Below are 15785 nucleotides of genomic sequence, written 5' to 3'. Positions count from 1 at the left end.
TCTCACTCTCCAGTATTTCCCCCTCTCCCTGTCAGCAGGCTAACCACCGAGGGATGCTGAAATATCACTGACTTCATCCACCCGCCCCACTCTGCATTTGGTTATCCACTTAAGTTCCTTTCACACTCCGTCTCATTAAATTATGCTGAACATGTGGATTTTCTTTCTTTCTTTCCTTAGAAAAAAAAGAAAATCCAAAATCCCAATAGAGTCCTTTTGTTTGTGTAGTAGTAGCAGTCAAGTGGTTATATCAGGCTACAGCACAGCAAGCAGGCACACACCAAGAGAAAGATTGAAGTTACAATTTATGGGTATGATGACACCCATGATTACCCATGTCATGGACCGGAAACCCATGAGATGGCATCACTGTGGCATTCTAAAAAAACACAACCTTTTCACCTTTGATAACTTTATTAATTTGAGTAATCTTATATTGTTTTTCAAGTGTGTAAATAACCATGTGTCACCACTGTTGTCTGAATTGGCCATCAGACGTCAGAGCTCTCGTCGGGCAAATACACGAGCCTCCATCAATGGTGATTGTCTTGTTCCCATGTACAAGACATCTTTCGGTCAGTCTGTTTTCTCTGCAAAGGGGGCAGAACTATGGAACCTTTTGCCCACTAGTCTAAAACTAGAAACTAACAGCAACACTTTTAACAGAGAACTTAAACAACGGCTCAAATCAAATCAACAGTGCTCACACAAATAATTTACAACTGGTTAATTGTCTGATCATGCTGCCTTTATTATAGGGTTAGTATTTCATCTTGTTTCTGTCTTGTTTATTTTATTTTTATTATTATTATTATTGTTGTTTTTTTGTTTTTTTTTAAAAGCCTCCTGTGGACAGGTGTTGAAAACTAGCATTTATGCTAATACTCTGAAAACAATGCATCTGGTTTCATCCAATGATATTGTCATGTCCACGTTAAATAAAAATCTACATCTACACTGTTATATTTGAAGAATACACCAATCAAAGAGATCATTTTCAGCATATGATATTTGGTATCCAACTGATGTAAGGTTAGGTAATATTATTGGATACCATTATCTAAGCTTTAAAGACAGTGGTGTTTTCATAATTGAACCAAAAAAAACGATCCATGTAAGTCCCCCCTTCTACTTAAAAACCAATACGCAACCTAAACAAGCGTGATGTGGAAACACCATGTGTGCGGCAGCGACACTTTTGAAATAAAATATATTTGCAAATTCATAAGTTAATAATAAGTTAATTCAACCTTTTGCTGAAAAACCATATGCGCCCACAAATGATTGTTTAAAAGCAGAGTATCTATTTGACATGACATAATCTAGATACATCATTTTAATTCACATTTGTTGTTCGCTGCTATATATAAGTTTTGAAAGGCAAGATAGCTAAAAAAGGTTTTTCTCTTTCAGTTCTTTAAAACACTTTCTGACTTAACTACTGTATATATTGATAATAATAACTTTAAATACATTGAACTTTTGCGAAAAGGGCTACAAAATGCAGAGTCAGATGAAGTGAATATAATCGGATTACATGACCAATTTAATAGTGTAAAATAATGAGGAGCACACTAAAATAAAAACCAAAAGCGGATGAGGATCATAACTTGTGGTTACCAAGCCTCCAAACTCCAAAAGCCTTTTGTTTCCTTTATTGTGGCTTTGGCATGCACAGATCAAAGGAGCTTATCAGCTGCTTCAGAGCGCTCATAACTCACTGCATCTGAGGGGACAGATGTTATATTGGCCTCATTTGAATTAGATCACTGGGTTCCATCCAGGGAAGATTGAGTGCAGCCAACTCAACTTATCAACAGGCACTTGGCCGAACCTCTGCGGCTTGATTTACAATTTGTTAGCCTCAGAGCATAATTGCCTAAATCATATTTACTCTACTCTACTTTTACTCTACATCTACTCTATTCTACATCTACTTTACCCTACTCTATAACCATTAAAATATGACTTAGGCAATTATGCTATTAGGCTAACGAGAAGTAGATGTAGAGTAGATGTAGAATAGACTGTGTCTCCCATTGGATATGACACAACAAAACGCATCTCCCCTATACACTGTGTTAAACTAAACCATCCATGGGTATTTTTTTGAACAGAGCATAGTTAGGCATGGAGGAGCATCTGCTGTCCATGCCCACACAGCGGCCAACATAGCAGGAAGTCTTAATGGCCCATGCCAGGTGCCAGGGCACCGTGACGGAACACACACACACACACACACACATCCGAGGGCTCTTTGGCCCAGCAGGCTTTTTGACACTGTGATCTTGAGTCAGGTTTCTGTATTTGTTTTGCTGTATACTTTTTCAAAGGCCGTTGATACAACATGAATCAATATCGGTGGTTGTCTTTGAGCCAGGTCCAGTTGTGTGTTGATTGTGTGGGGTAGTAACCACAGCGACTCAACCCTTTTCCCCCACCGCTGTCCCTGACTTATCACAATGTGCTGCTGCGCTCAATCACAAATGTACGTTCAAATGTTCATGCTGTACCTACTTAATTACAATAAAACTATTTTGAACATTATTCTATTACATGTACACTATCCCATTTCACTTCAGTTATTATTTGTCTTATTATTTACATGAACAGTATTTTATTTCATCTACATTTAATTGAAACTTTATTTTGCATTCTACTTTATATTTTTATGGTGCTCCTGATCTCTACACTTCCTATCTGCACTGTGTCCTTGCTCTACTGTTGTGTTTATTTGTGTCTCAGGTGTTGCTCTCTTCACTTGTGTGTTTCTATCGTACATGTTCTTCTTCTATATTGCATTAATGAGAGGAGCCTGGGACTGAAGAATGTCATTCATCAATGACTGCTGCTGTAAGTGTTGTGCATATGACAAATAAACCATCTTGAATCTCTCAAATCTTGAATGAAAAGGGCTGCGTGCCTTCTCCCCTGGGTCCAACAACAGAGAATATCCTTCTCCCCTTTATGTGGCTACATGTCATGACAAGACAGAGAGGAGGCTAAGGTTTTGCATAAAAGCTGGTCACGCGCAGCTACGTTCCTCTGATGTTTCTCTGCGTCATTCAGGTGTGTCATGAATACACAGCAGCGGACATGACTATAACACAATGAAGCTGCAGCATGCCTGAGAGTGGGGTGGGGGTAAAAGTGGAGATATGCACAACACACACACACACACACGCACAAACAGTCATAAACGACACACCCCCTATAATGTGAGAGAAGATGTCACTGAAGAAAGCTGTGGGAATGTTTGAAGTCAGACAGTATGGACTCTCCTCTTTCTCTTCCTACGCACATTCTATCCCCGGGCGCTGAACGCAGCTTGAACACAACTTTTTACATGTCATCGCAGGTTTCTGTGTCATGACATGATGCCACCTCAGAAATATTTCTTCTGGGGAATGTCCCACACTTGCCTTCCAAGCATTCCAATGCTGGGAATGTGTGTGGTCCATCCTCTCCTATGTAGATGCAAGTATGGCAAGGCAATTCTAAAATAACTTTGGAAAAAACTGCCAAAAACTGCATGTTTTGTGTAACTGAAAGAAGATGGTTGGTCGGAAATGCTAATGAGCTTATCAATGTTCCCAGGGCTCAATGATAATACTGTCAAAACTTCAGCATTATATATATATACCATATATATATATACCATATATATATATACCGTATATATATATACAGTATATATATATATATATATATATATATATATATATATATATATGTGTGTGTATATATGTGTGTGTGTGTCACACACACATTACTTATATACAGTATATAAATCTTGGGATATTGTGATCTGGAAACACCAGGAACATAATTGCTGAAGGGATGGAAAATGGAGAGATAATTTAGCTGTTCTGTATACAGGAGATAAGAAACCATTTTTTTTCATCAAAACCAACCTGATTATGTTATCTTCTTTATGGCGATAAAGCCATCCGGGAGGTTAGCTTAGCTTAGCATAGAGGCCGGAGAGATGGCTAGCCTGGCCTCTGTCCAACATTCAAAAATACATCTGGTTGTGGGATTTTTTGGAATCCAGGGACTGAGCACAGTGACTGCCTGGAGTCCTGTCACCGTGAGGTTGCCATTGCTTAACATGCTAACATTTACATTGTGTACTAGTATGCTTATGTTAGCAGTACATGTATGGAATATTTATTTTGTGATCATTTTTATGAAAGGTAACTTGAGCCCAGGGATTTGTGTAGCACTAAGAATGGAGACAGTTACCCAACTTAACCTAATGTCAGTGATTCTTTATAATGAAGATGACAAAGAAACTGTATTTCATGATCAACACGACGGTATCTGCAGCAATAGTCTTCCATACGGTCGGTGCCTTGTGTGTGTCGTTCAGAACCAAAGAACACCTTAGTTCTACTTTCAACATTTTGCTCTGATGTTAAACAAAATACAGACAGACATCTATGAGACACTCCACAGTATCCCCTGTGTCTATACTCTGACATCAAAAACATATGACATTACTATTACAAACTTAAGCTCTCAGCTTTTATGGCATTGCAATCTGAGCTAATTTTAGTGCCGTGCACATACTGTGCATGCGGCCTGTTTACCACGAGGCAGTGTGGTTGTACGCAGCATGCCCATCAATGTGCTGCAAACAACCGCAAAGAGCAAACAAAACCAGACACATCCATGCCAGACTACACAACAAACACACTGTGCTCCCAGCTCATCTGGACTGGCTTTTCTCTAGTGATATTCCACCAAAGGACTTTTTACTGCTTTTAACAACCTCACCTGAGCCCCACCGAAATGCATCACGCTCCCACATTTCATGACATGTCTTCGGATGCTGCCAACAGTTGAGCTGCATCCCCACCAGGCCTTTCAGATCCAGAAAGAGGGACTTCTCTGCAGACAGTCCAACAGGAAGGTGTCTTTATCAGTCTAACTAGAAAAGGGTTTTATAAAAAATATTTTTAGGAAGTCCTCAATCATCAGTGCTCGATTTTATTTCTTAATCCAATCAGTGACTTGAGGGAAATGACATTTCTTTAAGGAAATCAAACGTATACGCCCTTATGTCTCTCAGCATGTTATACCCCAAATGGTCAGTGATACGGAGGCCTCTCTCTGCCAGTAGAAGAAAAGGAATTTGAAGAAATGTTAGTCATGATCGAGACGTTGATGCAGCATGAGTCCCTCAATCACAAATCTTATCACGACTAACTTTTCATTATTACAGGAGGAAATTGACAAATGTTTGGGCCGAAATGGGCTTCCGCAGAAAGACATATTGTCAGTGGACATTTAAAATCCAAAATCACTGCAAACTGTTTAGCCTGATCTTTACAACAACCTTTCACTTTTTAATCTTCTTCTGTTATTCCATACTCCTGTTTAGAAAATGAGTGTCACAAAAGCCCAAACATGTCTTTGATTTTACATTACATATACATTCAGACAGTATAGTTTGTCAGCTCCTGTTTTCATTCTGATGGATAATGTATCCACCTCTGAGCCCAGCCTTTACTAAGCATTGTGTGGTGTTCCTACATTTCAAACATGTTTTAACGTTAGCTTGTTCCTACACACAAGCCAAAATCCAGCAGGGCTGCCCTGACACATACATTATGGCTGACCCCAAAAGACTAGTGGCCCTTTGCACAGAATAAACATAATATGGAGGTATCACAGATATTTTTTCACCAGATGTGGCTTTCAAAATTCCCAAGCAGCTCATACTCTCTTTTGGAAAGTAGACCTCTTCAAGTGTGTCACTGTAAATGTTGTCCCTCCCCTTTTGCACTGGATGTTGCTGTTGGATCTTCTCAGCTCTCATCAGATCATTTGGGTCAGCTCCAGACTGATACCTTTTAAGGGGGAACACCTCCCATTTTAACAGTTAACTTCCAGGGCAAGTGAGCTTCATAAAGACAAATATGGTTCTGTGTTCTCAAGTTAAATCGCACAAAAAAAAATCAGCACTCAACAGGTCTGCGCAGTCAATACCAGGCTGTATGCATTTAAGAAACAAGTTTAAAAAAAATCTGATTGGGATGCTGACAGCTCTCCCTCTTGGTTTTAGATTAATGAGCTTCCATATTGACAAAATCCAAACATGGAGAAACGCAACGCAGTCAGATGATACGCAATGTGATTTTGAATGAACACAGCGCCGACCTCAAGTCATCACACGGGCCCACAACACAGTCCAACGGGCTCTATTCTCTTCTTCTGTAAACATAAACAGAGCTAAACAAAACAGGGAACACACACAGAAAAACAGATTCTGTTACCCAGTGCATCTGGATGTGATCACCGGGCAATCAAAGTAAAACAAACTATCCGATGGAGCTGTGGGGCAGTGCTCGGAGTAACGCTGGCCTGCAGGGGGGCCCTTTCCCTAGGCCTGCTGAGACCGAGGTTTCAGGGCAAGGCCCCCCCACAACAAAAGGAGATGTGGTGAAGGCATGACCTTCTTGCTCCTAGACCCAGGACCTACAGGGTAATCACTGTCACTTTTACTTAAATACGCCGAAGATCAAATGAGGTTTTAGCTGTTTGAAGACCCGCTCTCTTCAAGGAAAAAATCTCATCAATACATAGAGTTAGGGTTAGGGTTGGGGGGGGGGGAGGTTATGTCATACTGCAGCTGGGACACCCTGCTGACTGCTTGCTTACACATCAGCTGGACTGAGGGAAAAGCAGTGGGAAGGGAATGCTGAAGGTTACATTTATTTCATACGCACTAACAGTCTTTCCTGTTTACCCCATTATCATTATGAGTCATCAGGCCATACCCTTTAGATTTTGCACAACAACCAGAATTTGTTGGCGGACACAGAGGAACTGTTTCCCCCTGTATGTCATGGTAAAACTCCTAAAGATGACTTGTTTCATGAGTTTGTGCCATAGACTGTATGTAAGGTATTTTGCAAGTCATGTGCTGTGATGTGATATGTGTGTGTGTGTTTGTATGTGTGTGTGTGTTTGTGTGTGTGTGTATGTGTGTGTGTGTGTGTCCTATAAACTCTCCACTCAGAAATGTGTTTGGCTTATTGTATCTGTCCATGCTGTGTGTGCTGAAAGAGATTCAGTCATAATACACATCCTAGGCTCTGTAAACAGGCATGTTGCTAGCTACGATGATCCCCTTTACACTGGATTTTTTTCAGCACATACACAGTAGCCCACGGACAGGAAGTGGATCATGAGGAGATATTCACTGATTTTTACAAAGAGTGATTTTGACAACAAGCGTTCTCCAGAGCTGCTGACTCCACTGTTTAAATTCTGGGTGTCATTTTGTAAAAGAAAAAAGAAAGGTTTGATACATGGCGATTAAATTGATTTATACTGAAGCTTTCAAATACTTGGAAGCTTCTACATTTTGATGCAGCTAGTGTAAAATATTTTCTTAGAAGATATGAAAAGCAAAGATGCCATGCAGCCATTCCTTTCTACACTTAAACAAAGGAGACACATTTCCTTTCATTGTCATTAACTCCTTTACACTACATAGGACATACCTAAATCTCCTCTGCCATTTTGGATGATGCAGTTATACATTTCTTATAAAGGACATACAGCTTGATGAGGGACTGATAATGACTGACCCTGCGCTCTGACCCCTCCCAAAGTGTGGGAACTTGAGAGGGGACATGTGAAGAATGAATTTTGATGTACCTTGTGTAAATTGGCAAATAAAGAAACTGAACTTATATAATGACAACCATTGATTGAAGTGCATATCCAATACAAGCCTGGAATAAATCCACACAATTTTAGCAATACCCTAACTTTCACACCCTGAAAAGGATTCCCTTTTTCTTGCTGCCACCTACTGTCAAGAAAGGCCTATACACCCTCATATAGCCTGTGTCCTGATCAATCTAACAATTATTTTCGTTATAAATGAATCCGACTAATATAGTCCTCATGTCTACACAACATTTCTGAGAATATATAAAAACTGCCCATTCCTAAATGTGACATTTTCAATTTGTTTTTTTAAGGTCCAAACCCCAAATTGTTGACAGGTTACTTTTATTTTTTCATTTTTTTAGTTACTTTCTGTTTAGACAAAAAAAAAAACGCAACAAGTATCATAACTTGAGAGGACGACACCATGCAATGCATTATGGGAATATCAGGATAGTTATCAAATAGTCTATATTTAATAGTATTTTCCCGTTAATTGACTTATCAATTAATTGTTTCAATGAAAAAAAAGTTCCACTATTGTCAGTGGTATTTTGTGAGTGTGAAGATTGTCTAGTCTGACAGATTTACTTCTATGTTTTACAACACCTACAACCACAATGAACTCTTCTCAACACCTGTGTCTGTGATGACCTGAGACATGTTTGGATTGAACCATATTTAATGTTTCAATATTAAGAAAGAGATAAAAATGTCCTTTCCCTTTTCTGTGATCAGTGACGAATAGCAGTCAAGCAAATGGCTCTGCTCTGTTAAGAGAAGGCATAGGCCTACTTACCTTACCCTCACACCTTGCTGTCTCTAGATAAAATGATAAGGACGAGGATTGTTCTGATATCTGGGAAAAATCCACTTTTATGAATGGATAGCTTTATAACCTCTTGGGTCGGTGTTGTTGGCCCAAACACGCAGCTCATCTTGCAGGTGTAAGTGCTGAATCAAATAGAAATGCTGCCCATCAAGAGCCTTATATTCTCTGAAACTCATGAGTAGACCTTTAGTCAAAGTGTTTCATTTGTTATATATATATATATATATATATATATATATATATATATATATATATATATATATATATATATATATATATATATATATATATTGGTCTTATAGGCTAAGCTATAGCCTAATAGCCTATTCTAATATTTGAGGATGAAACCAAAAAGGACAGACATATTTCACTTTATGTGTAGTAGGCATAATGAATCTAAAATATGAAAGTTTTGCTTTTTGGAAAGAACTGTTCCATGATCTATTATTGGCCTATAGGCTTACTCTAACACAAACAGTTATCTTGTTTTTAGGGAATGCTGAGCCATTCTATCGGATGTGTATCCTTTGAAGAATACATTAGGACTATAAATATTTCCTATTGGACGTTGTCAACTCTCTTCACCTAATGTTTTTATCTAGTAGTGCCGGTGGCCGACACTAGAGGCTGTGTGCCGACCGGTTCCTGTATGTTGTTTTGGTTAGCTTGGTGTTAGCACATGCTTTCTGCCGGAGCCGCTTGTTACGGTGATGGCTGTCCCATGAAACTGGGGAGCGGGGCTGGGTTTTCTGAATAAACGCGGAGAGAACTAGTGCCTGGTGCCATGGCTGGTGTATTCGACATCGATTTGGATCCACCGGATGAGAATGTCTCTGACGACGAACTGGAGGACGGGGTGAGTGAGTTTACGTTAACGCTGAGGCGGGCTAATACCAGTCTAGGGCCAGGGCTCACACCGAAAATAGCTGTTAGCCAATTAGCTAGCGCCTAGCCGCCGCTACGAGGCCTTCTCTGCTAACATCAGCGGGCGGGCGTCTATTATCGGACGTGTCCTCATCCGCCCCCTGTTTGGCGCGGAATCTGGGACTGCCCCATGAAAAGCTTCTGCAATGTATTCATAACACATTCTAGCATCTTTTCGTAAATTAAAAACAATTATTGCTGAGCGCAGTTAAAGTTTCGTCTCCAACACCGGAGAAGCTCCTGCTCCTCAGAATCAAATGTGTTGGCGGCAGACAGGTTGCGGTTTCCCGGCTTAAGTTGACGGGACAATTGCTCAAGCGACGAACAGACCGTTAACCTGTACAACTCAAGTGAACATACAATGAAGCCACTAAACGCTACTGTGTCAGCACGTTTTCGTCGAATACAATTAAAACGACGCCAGGAAACTGCCTGAACGAAAGCCGAATAGCCTACTAAAGAAACACAATTTATCACCGGGCATTGCTACGTGTCCGGTAGGCTAATGGAGAGAGAGAGGGATGCTCGTTCTGCGTCGGCATATCTGTTGTAGTCATATACGTGATCATGAAAGTCACAGTCTGTTGTGTTTTGACATGAGTGAAACTCACAGTAAAGCCGACAAAACTACAGGCAGAAAGTCTGCTTTCTAGCGGCTCTACCTGACCACACTAGCTTTCCCCAGCCCATCATTCACTTAACTTGAAGTTAGTGTTGTTGGCGTCATGATGTGTAGGTTATCAGAAACTGCTCCAGTCATTGGTTTATTAGCTATCAGTTACACCGACATGGTTAGTGTTACTAAGGTGGGCTCCCTTTGTTCAAATAGCCTACCCTTGTTGACACTCGGCTGTGTATTTTAAACTGGATGTATTTCCAGCGCACGCACACGTTTAAGCAGGCCTACAGGAATCGTAAAGAGATGAGAATCCCTGTTATTTTGTCAACATGTACCTTCCCCAGAATGGCTGGTAAATGTCCTCCCTCACTGTCCTAATGCTGAGGTTTTCTGTCCCACTCTTCCTCTTGTTTTTAGGGCCAGGTCAGCGAGTACATGGACCAATGCAGTGGCTTTGAATTGTGAGTATAAGCAACACTGCAATTCTCTGGGTCCCACCATAGCCTATATCTCATTCAGTCTCCCTTGGCATATGGGCATTTGGGGTTTTGAAGACGCTAGTGGAGAACGCTATCCAACACTGTGCTCTCTCTCATAGCTGTTCAGTTTAGTTGAGATCAGAAAACCAAAGCTGATACACAGCACAGCATCATATTCAAGCCTTTCAGTGACCTTCCATCTGTTGTTATTTTTCTCCACTTTATTCTACAATGTTGCCACTCATCTCTACTTACCCAGTAAAAATGTATATCATCTTGGGGTCTTTTACCTGACACGCCCCATTTGTCAGACAGCTGTGTATTCTATTGTCCATGTGTTTGGCCGCTTGTAACTCTCAATAATTGATTGTGCTCCATCCAGTGTGTGTGAACTGTGAAAAGTTCTTAACACAAAATGTTGAGTGAATGTTTTTGGTATGTAATTGTTTTCTTTATTTTTTTTTGTTTGTTTTGCCAGTAACATGGATGACTGTGAGAAGTTTGAAATTTCAGAGAACAGCGTGAACAAGGGAACTGAGCAGATCAGGCCCGAATGCTTTGAGCTGCTGAAAGTGTTAGGAAAAGGTGGCTATGGAAAGGTGAGACCAACATTCTCTCATATGAAAATGGAAATCAAAGTTTTATATATTTTTTGAAATGTAAGCTCTGCTGTCCCTGATCCATGTCCTCCTTTACCCACATACCCAGCTTTCCATAACCTGCACCTCACTGTATCTAGGGGTATATCAGGGTAAAAAGACACATTATTCCTACCTTTCATAGACGGGTTAGAAGGGGCATGAGTGTCAGACCATCTGCCTTGTTTTTATGGTTTTATGTCGGTGTTAACATGGTGTTATGCTGATATTACTAACTCATAAAGCTCTGGTACTGACGTGTTCTTTTCTTAGCCTGACTAAGTCTAAAGTGTTTTCCAAAGTTATTCTGGAAATACTTTTCACTCAGCGAGCAGATGCATGACTGACTCCATCTTGAAGTGGTTTTTGTGTAGGATGACTAAGAAGTCATTTTCCGCATCTTGGGAAATTTTGCATTACAAAGAAATCCCATTTGTTCAAACACACTGTCATTTGTTTTGATATTCTTGTGTGTGTGTGTGTGTGTGTGTGTGTGTGTGTGTGTGTGTAACAACGGTATAATGTTTGCCACAGGTTGGAGGTTCCCTGGCCTTAAAACTGACAGCTAGTTTTTTAAAGAGTTTGGTGTACTCTAGCTACTCAAAAAACGGACTTCTTTGGCCCATGCAAAATCAAAGGACTCCCTGTTTGCATTTTAGTCTGAATAATAGAAGAATAAAAATGTTTCACATGAGACCTTTGTCCACAGCTAAGTCGAATGGATACATTGTGTAAAATAAGTGCTTAAAAAGTCTATTATATTTACAACAGTCCCTTGAATATTTGATGTAACCTGCTGTAGGGAGTAATGTTAGTTGGGGAATGGGTGTGTGTGTGTGTGTGTGTGTGTGTGTGTGTGTGTGTGTGTGTGTGTGTGTGTGTGTGTGTGTGTGTGTGTGTGTGTGTGTGTGTGTGTGTGTGTGTGTGTGTGTGTGTGTGTGTGTGTGTGTGTGTGTGTGTGTGTGTGTGTGTGTGTGTGTGTGTGTGTGTGTGTGTGTGTGTGTGTGTGTGTGTGTGTGTGTGTGTGTGTGTTTTCACTCCGTAGGGAGAAGTTAGACACAAACTAAAATTGAGATTGTTGCAACAGTGAACTGTGCAGGTTTTAGCACTGTCAGACCTGCAGTAAAATACTGTCACTACTGCTGTAGCTAGCTCATTATGAGCTCATTGGCTCTCTCTCAATGAACAAGTGTTCATTTTGAAACTCTCCCTATGTTCCAAATCACAAACTTTTTCTTTTTACTACACTACATACTAAAGTACAGAAGAGTTTGAGGGCCTCAGGAGAGGAAAAAAATCAGATAAGGAAGATTTTTTTTCATTATGTCGAGAAATGTCAAGAAAAAAGACGAATACTCCAAAATGCTATTGGAGTTAATGGGGCATTTATGTATTTTCAGCATACTACAAATGACGTGCATGTATTGGGACATCCTAAAAAATGTTCTGCCATACTAAATAGTAGGGAAGTATGGATATTGGAATGCAGGGTCTGTGTACCATGGATTTGGTTTAAAATTGTCAATTCCCTTTCAGGTGTTTCAGGTGCGGAAGGTATCAGGCGCCGCCTCTGGGAAGATATTTGCTATGAAGGTTTTGAAGAAGGTGAGTTAGTTTGTGATCTCATTCAGTGAGAACTGTCTCTTTGATATAGAGGATAACTTAGTTAGGCTCATTCTCTCTATCACCCATACTGACATGAACCTAACCGCCCCCTAGTGTACACACAGTATTGTATTGTCATGTAAGAGGAATGGCATCTGTATGATCTTATCCATAAGTAGATTCTTAGGTATATGGGGGGAATTAGGGCGCACTCACACTAGGGCCGCTGTTCCGTGCCCAAGCTCATTTGCATACTAAAGTCTAGAACGTTTGGCTAGTGTGACCACGCCATCCGTATTCCAGCACGGAACCCCCCCCCCCCCCCCCCCTTGGCCACGGCACACTTGGGAGAGGTGTGCCAGAGAGAACGGCACAGATGCTAATGAGATGACACGCACTGACGTATTCCATGTGAAACCCTTCTTCCCCACAATAACTGTAAACAATGACGGCAAGAGGTTCACAAGTGGGTTCCGGTGCGATTGCGAAGTGGAGAGTTTGCTAGAAATTGTAATCGTACTGGAGCACGGAACAGGCAAACTTGCCTAGTGTGAGTGTGCCCTTAGCGCCCTTAAACTTTTCAGCTGACTCCCAAGGCCCAATACAGCTTAACTGTGTTCAGTGTTTGACATACACTGAGCGTTGCTGTGTGTGTGCTTAAGTCTGGTGACATACTGGTGCATTCAGCTGTGAAGCCAGAAGCTAAGGGCTGGACCACCCAAAATAATGGCAGCAGGCGTTTCCCCCCCCCCCCCTCCCCTCCCATTGGAAGCTCCGTTGTTGCTGCTTCTGTTCAGCTCGGCCTGCTGTCTGCAGCTGACACAGAGCTGGGGCCTGACTCAGCTCATGTTCCCCCCCCCAGGCTCTATGTTTTGGTTAATGACTGTGTTTACTGGCTTAATGATACTTGACTGGAGCTAAGGCTATGACAGCTCTACAGCCTACAGGGTTAAAGTTACTGTTTGACACCCTGGCCCTCTGTATTAGGGTGGCCGGGAAACTCTTCAATAAAATCATCCAAACCGACATTCAGACCCTGTAATCCACTTAAACTTGGACATGTCGATTGTTTTGATTTACTCTATTTTATTTGCAGGAAATGCAAGTTATTTATTTTCTACTGTTTTGGAGAAGTTGATTTTTTACTTCAAAACTGATTTTTTTATTTATTTCAAGGGATACTTTGATTTGAATAAATAACCATACAAAGTTAATCTGTGTATTTCCTTCCTTTAAAAAAAAAGCACAGATAATACATGTACTATTTCATTAGATTAAATACCCCAGCTTTAATAGTTGAGCATATTTAACAGAAACAATTATTATTATCATTAATCAAAATCAAGGACAAATGTTCAATTAATCATGATATTGATTTGAGGGTTAAATGGCCCAGCCCTGTCTCACCCTCCCATTCTGTCTGTCTCACATGTCCCTCTCTCACCCTCTCACTCTGTCTGTCTCATGTCCCTGTCTCACCCTCCCATTCTGTCTGTCTCATGTCCCTCTCTCACCCTCTCACTCTGTCTGTCTGCTCTCATGTCCCTGTCTCACCCTCCCATTCTGTCTGCTCTCATGTCCCTCTCTCACCCTCTCACTCTGTCTGTTCTCTCATGTCCCTCTCACCCTCCCATTCTGTCTGTCTGATGTCCCTCTCTCACCCTCCCATTCTGTCTGTCTCACATGTCCCTCTCTCACCCTCCCATTCTGTCTGTCTCATGTCCCTCTCACCCTCCCATTCTGTCTGTCTGATGTCCCTCTCTCACCCTCCCATTCTGTCTGTCTCACATGTCCCTCTCTCACCCTCCCATTCTGTCTGTCTCACATGTCCCTCTCTCACCCTCCCATTCTGTCTGTCTCACATGTCCCTCTCTCACCCTCCCATTCTGTCTGTCTCACATGTCCCTCTCTCACCCTCCCATTCTGTCTGTCTCATGTCCCTCTCTCACCCTCTCACTCTGTCTGTTCTCTCATGTCCCTGTCTCACCCTCTCACTCTGTCCGTCTGATGTCCCTCTCTCACCCTCTCACTCTGTCTGTCTCATGTTCCTCTCTCACCCTCTCATTCTGTCTGTCTCATGTTCCTCTCTCACCCTCTCACTCTGTCTGTCTGATGTCCCTCTCTCACCCTCTCACTCTGTCTGTCTGATGTCCCTCTCTCACCCTCCCACTCTGTCTGTCTCATGTTCCTCTCTTACCCTCTCACTCTGTCTGTCTCATGTTCCTCTCTCACCCTCTCACTCTGTCTGTCTCATGTCCCTCTCTCACCCTCTCACTCTGTCTGCTCTCATGTCCCTCTCTCACTCTGTCTGATGTCCCTCTCTCACCCTCCCACTCTGTCTGTCTCATGTTCCTCTCTCACCCTCTCACTCTGTCTGTCTGATGTCCCTCTCTCACCCTCCCACTCTGTCTGTCTCATGTCCCTGTCTCACCCTCTCACTCTGTCTGTCTCATGTCCCTCTCTCACCCTCTCACTGTCTGTCTGATGTCCCTCTCTCACCCTCTCACTCTGTCTGTCTCATGTCCCTGTCTCACCCTCTCACTCTGTCTGTCTCATGTCCCTCTCTCACCCTCTCACTGTCTGTCTCATGTCCCTCTCTCACCCTCTCACTGTCTGTCTCATGTCCCTCTCTCACCCTCTCACTCTGTCTGTTCTCTCATGTTCCTCTCTCACCCTCCCACTCTGTCTGTCTCATGTCCCTCTCTCACTCTGTCTGTTCTCACATGTCCCTCTCTCACTCTGTCTGTCTCATGTCCCTCTCTCACCCTCTCACTCTGTCTGTTCTCTCATGTTCCTCTCTCACCCTCTCACTCTGTCTGTCTCATGTCCCTCTCTCACCCTCTCATTCTGTCTGTCTCATGTTCCTCTCTCACCCTCTCATTCTGTCTGTCTCATGTTCCTCTCTCACCTTCCCATTCTGTCTGTCTGTCTGATGTCCCTCTCTCACCCTCCCATTCTGTCTGTCTGTCTCATTTCGCTCTCTCACCCTCCCATTCTGTCTC

General features: G+C 41.9%; 1 protein-coding gene across 1 annotated transcript in view; it reads left to right on the top strand.

Annotated features, from left to right (window-relative positions):
- The first annotated feature begins 9203 nt into the window (after positions 1-9203).
- Positions 9204-15785, top strand: part of rps6kb1a (ribosomal protein S6 kinase b, polypeptide 1a) — a 25125-nt gene continuing 18543 nt past the window's right edge. Inside the window, exons 1-4 of the mRNA XM_080041167.1 lie at positions 9204-9374; positions 10479-10522; positions 11019-11139; positions 12715-12783. Of these exons, the coding sequence (XP_079897293.1) occupies positions 9303-9374; positions 10479-10522; positions 11019-11139; positions 12715-12783 (306 nt within the window). The 5' untranslated portion in view covers positions 9204-9302. The remainder of the gene's footprint in view (positions 9375-10478; positions 10523-11018; positions 11140-12714; positions 12784-15785) is intronic.

The sequence above is a fragment of the Ammodytes marinus genome (genome assembly GCF_949987685.1).
Source record: "Ammodytes marinus genome assembly, chromosome: 14".
In the NCBI taxonomy this organism is placed as follows: domain Eukaryota; kingdom Metazoa; phylum Chordata; class Actinopteri; order Uranoscopiformes; family Ammodytidae; genus Ammodytes; species Ammodytes marinus.
The sequence above is the reverse complement of the archived record's forward strand: the minus strand, read 5'-3'. Positions and strand labels throughout refer to the sequence as shown.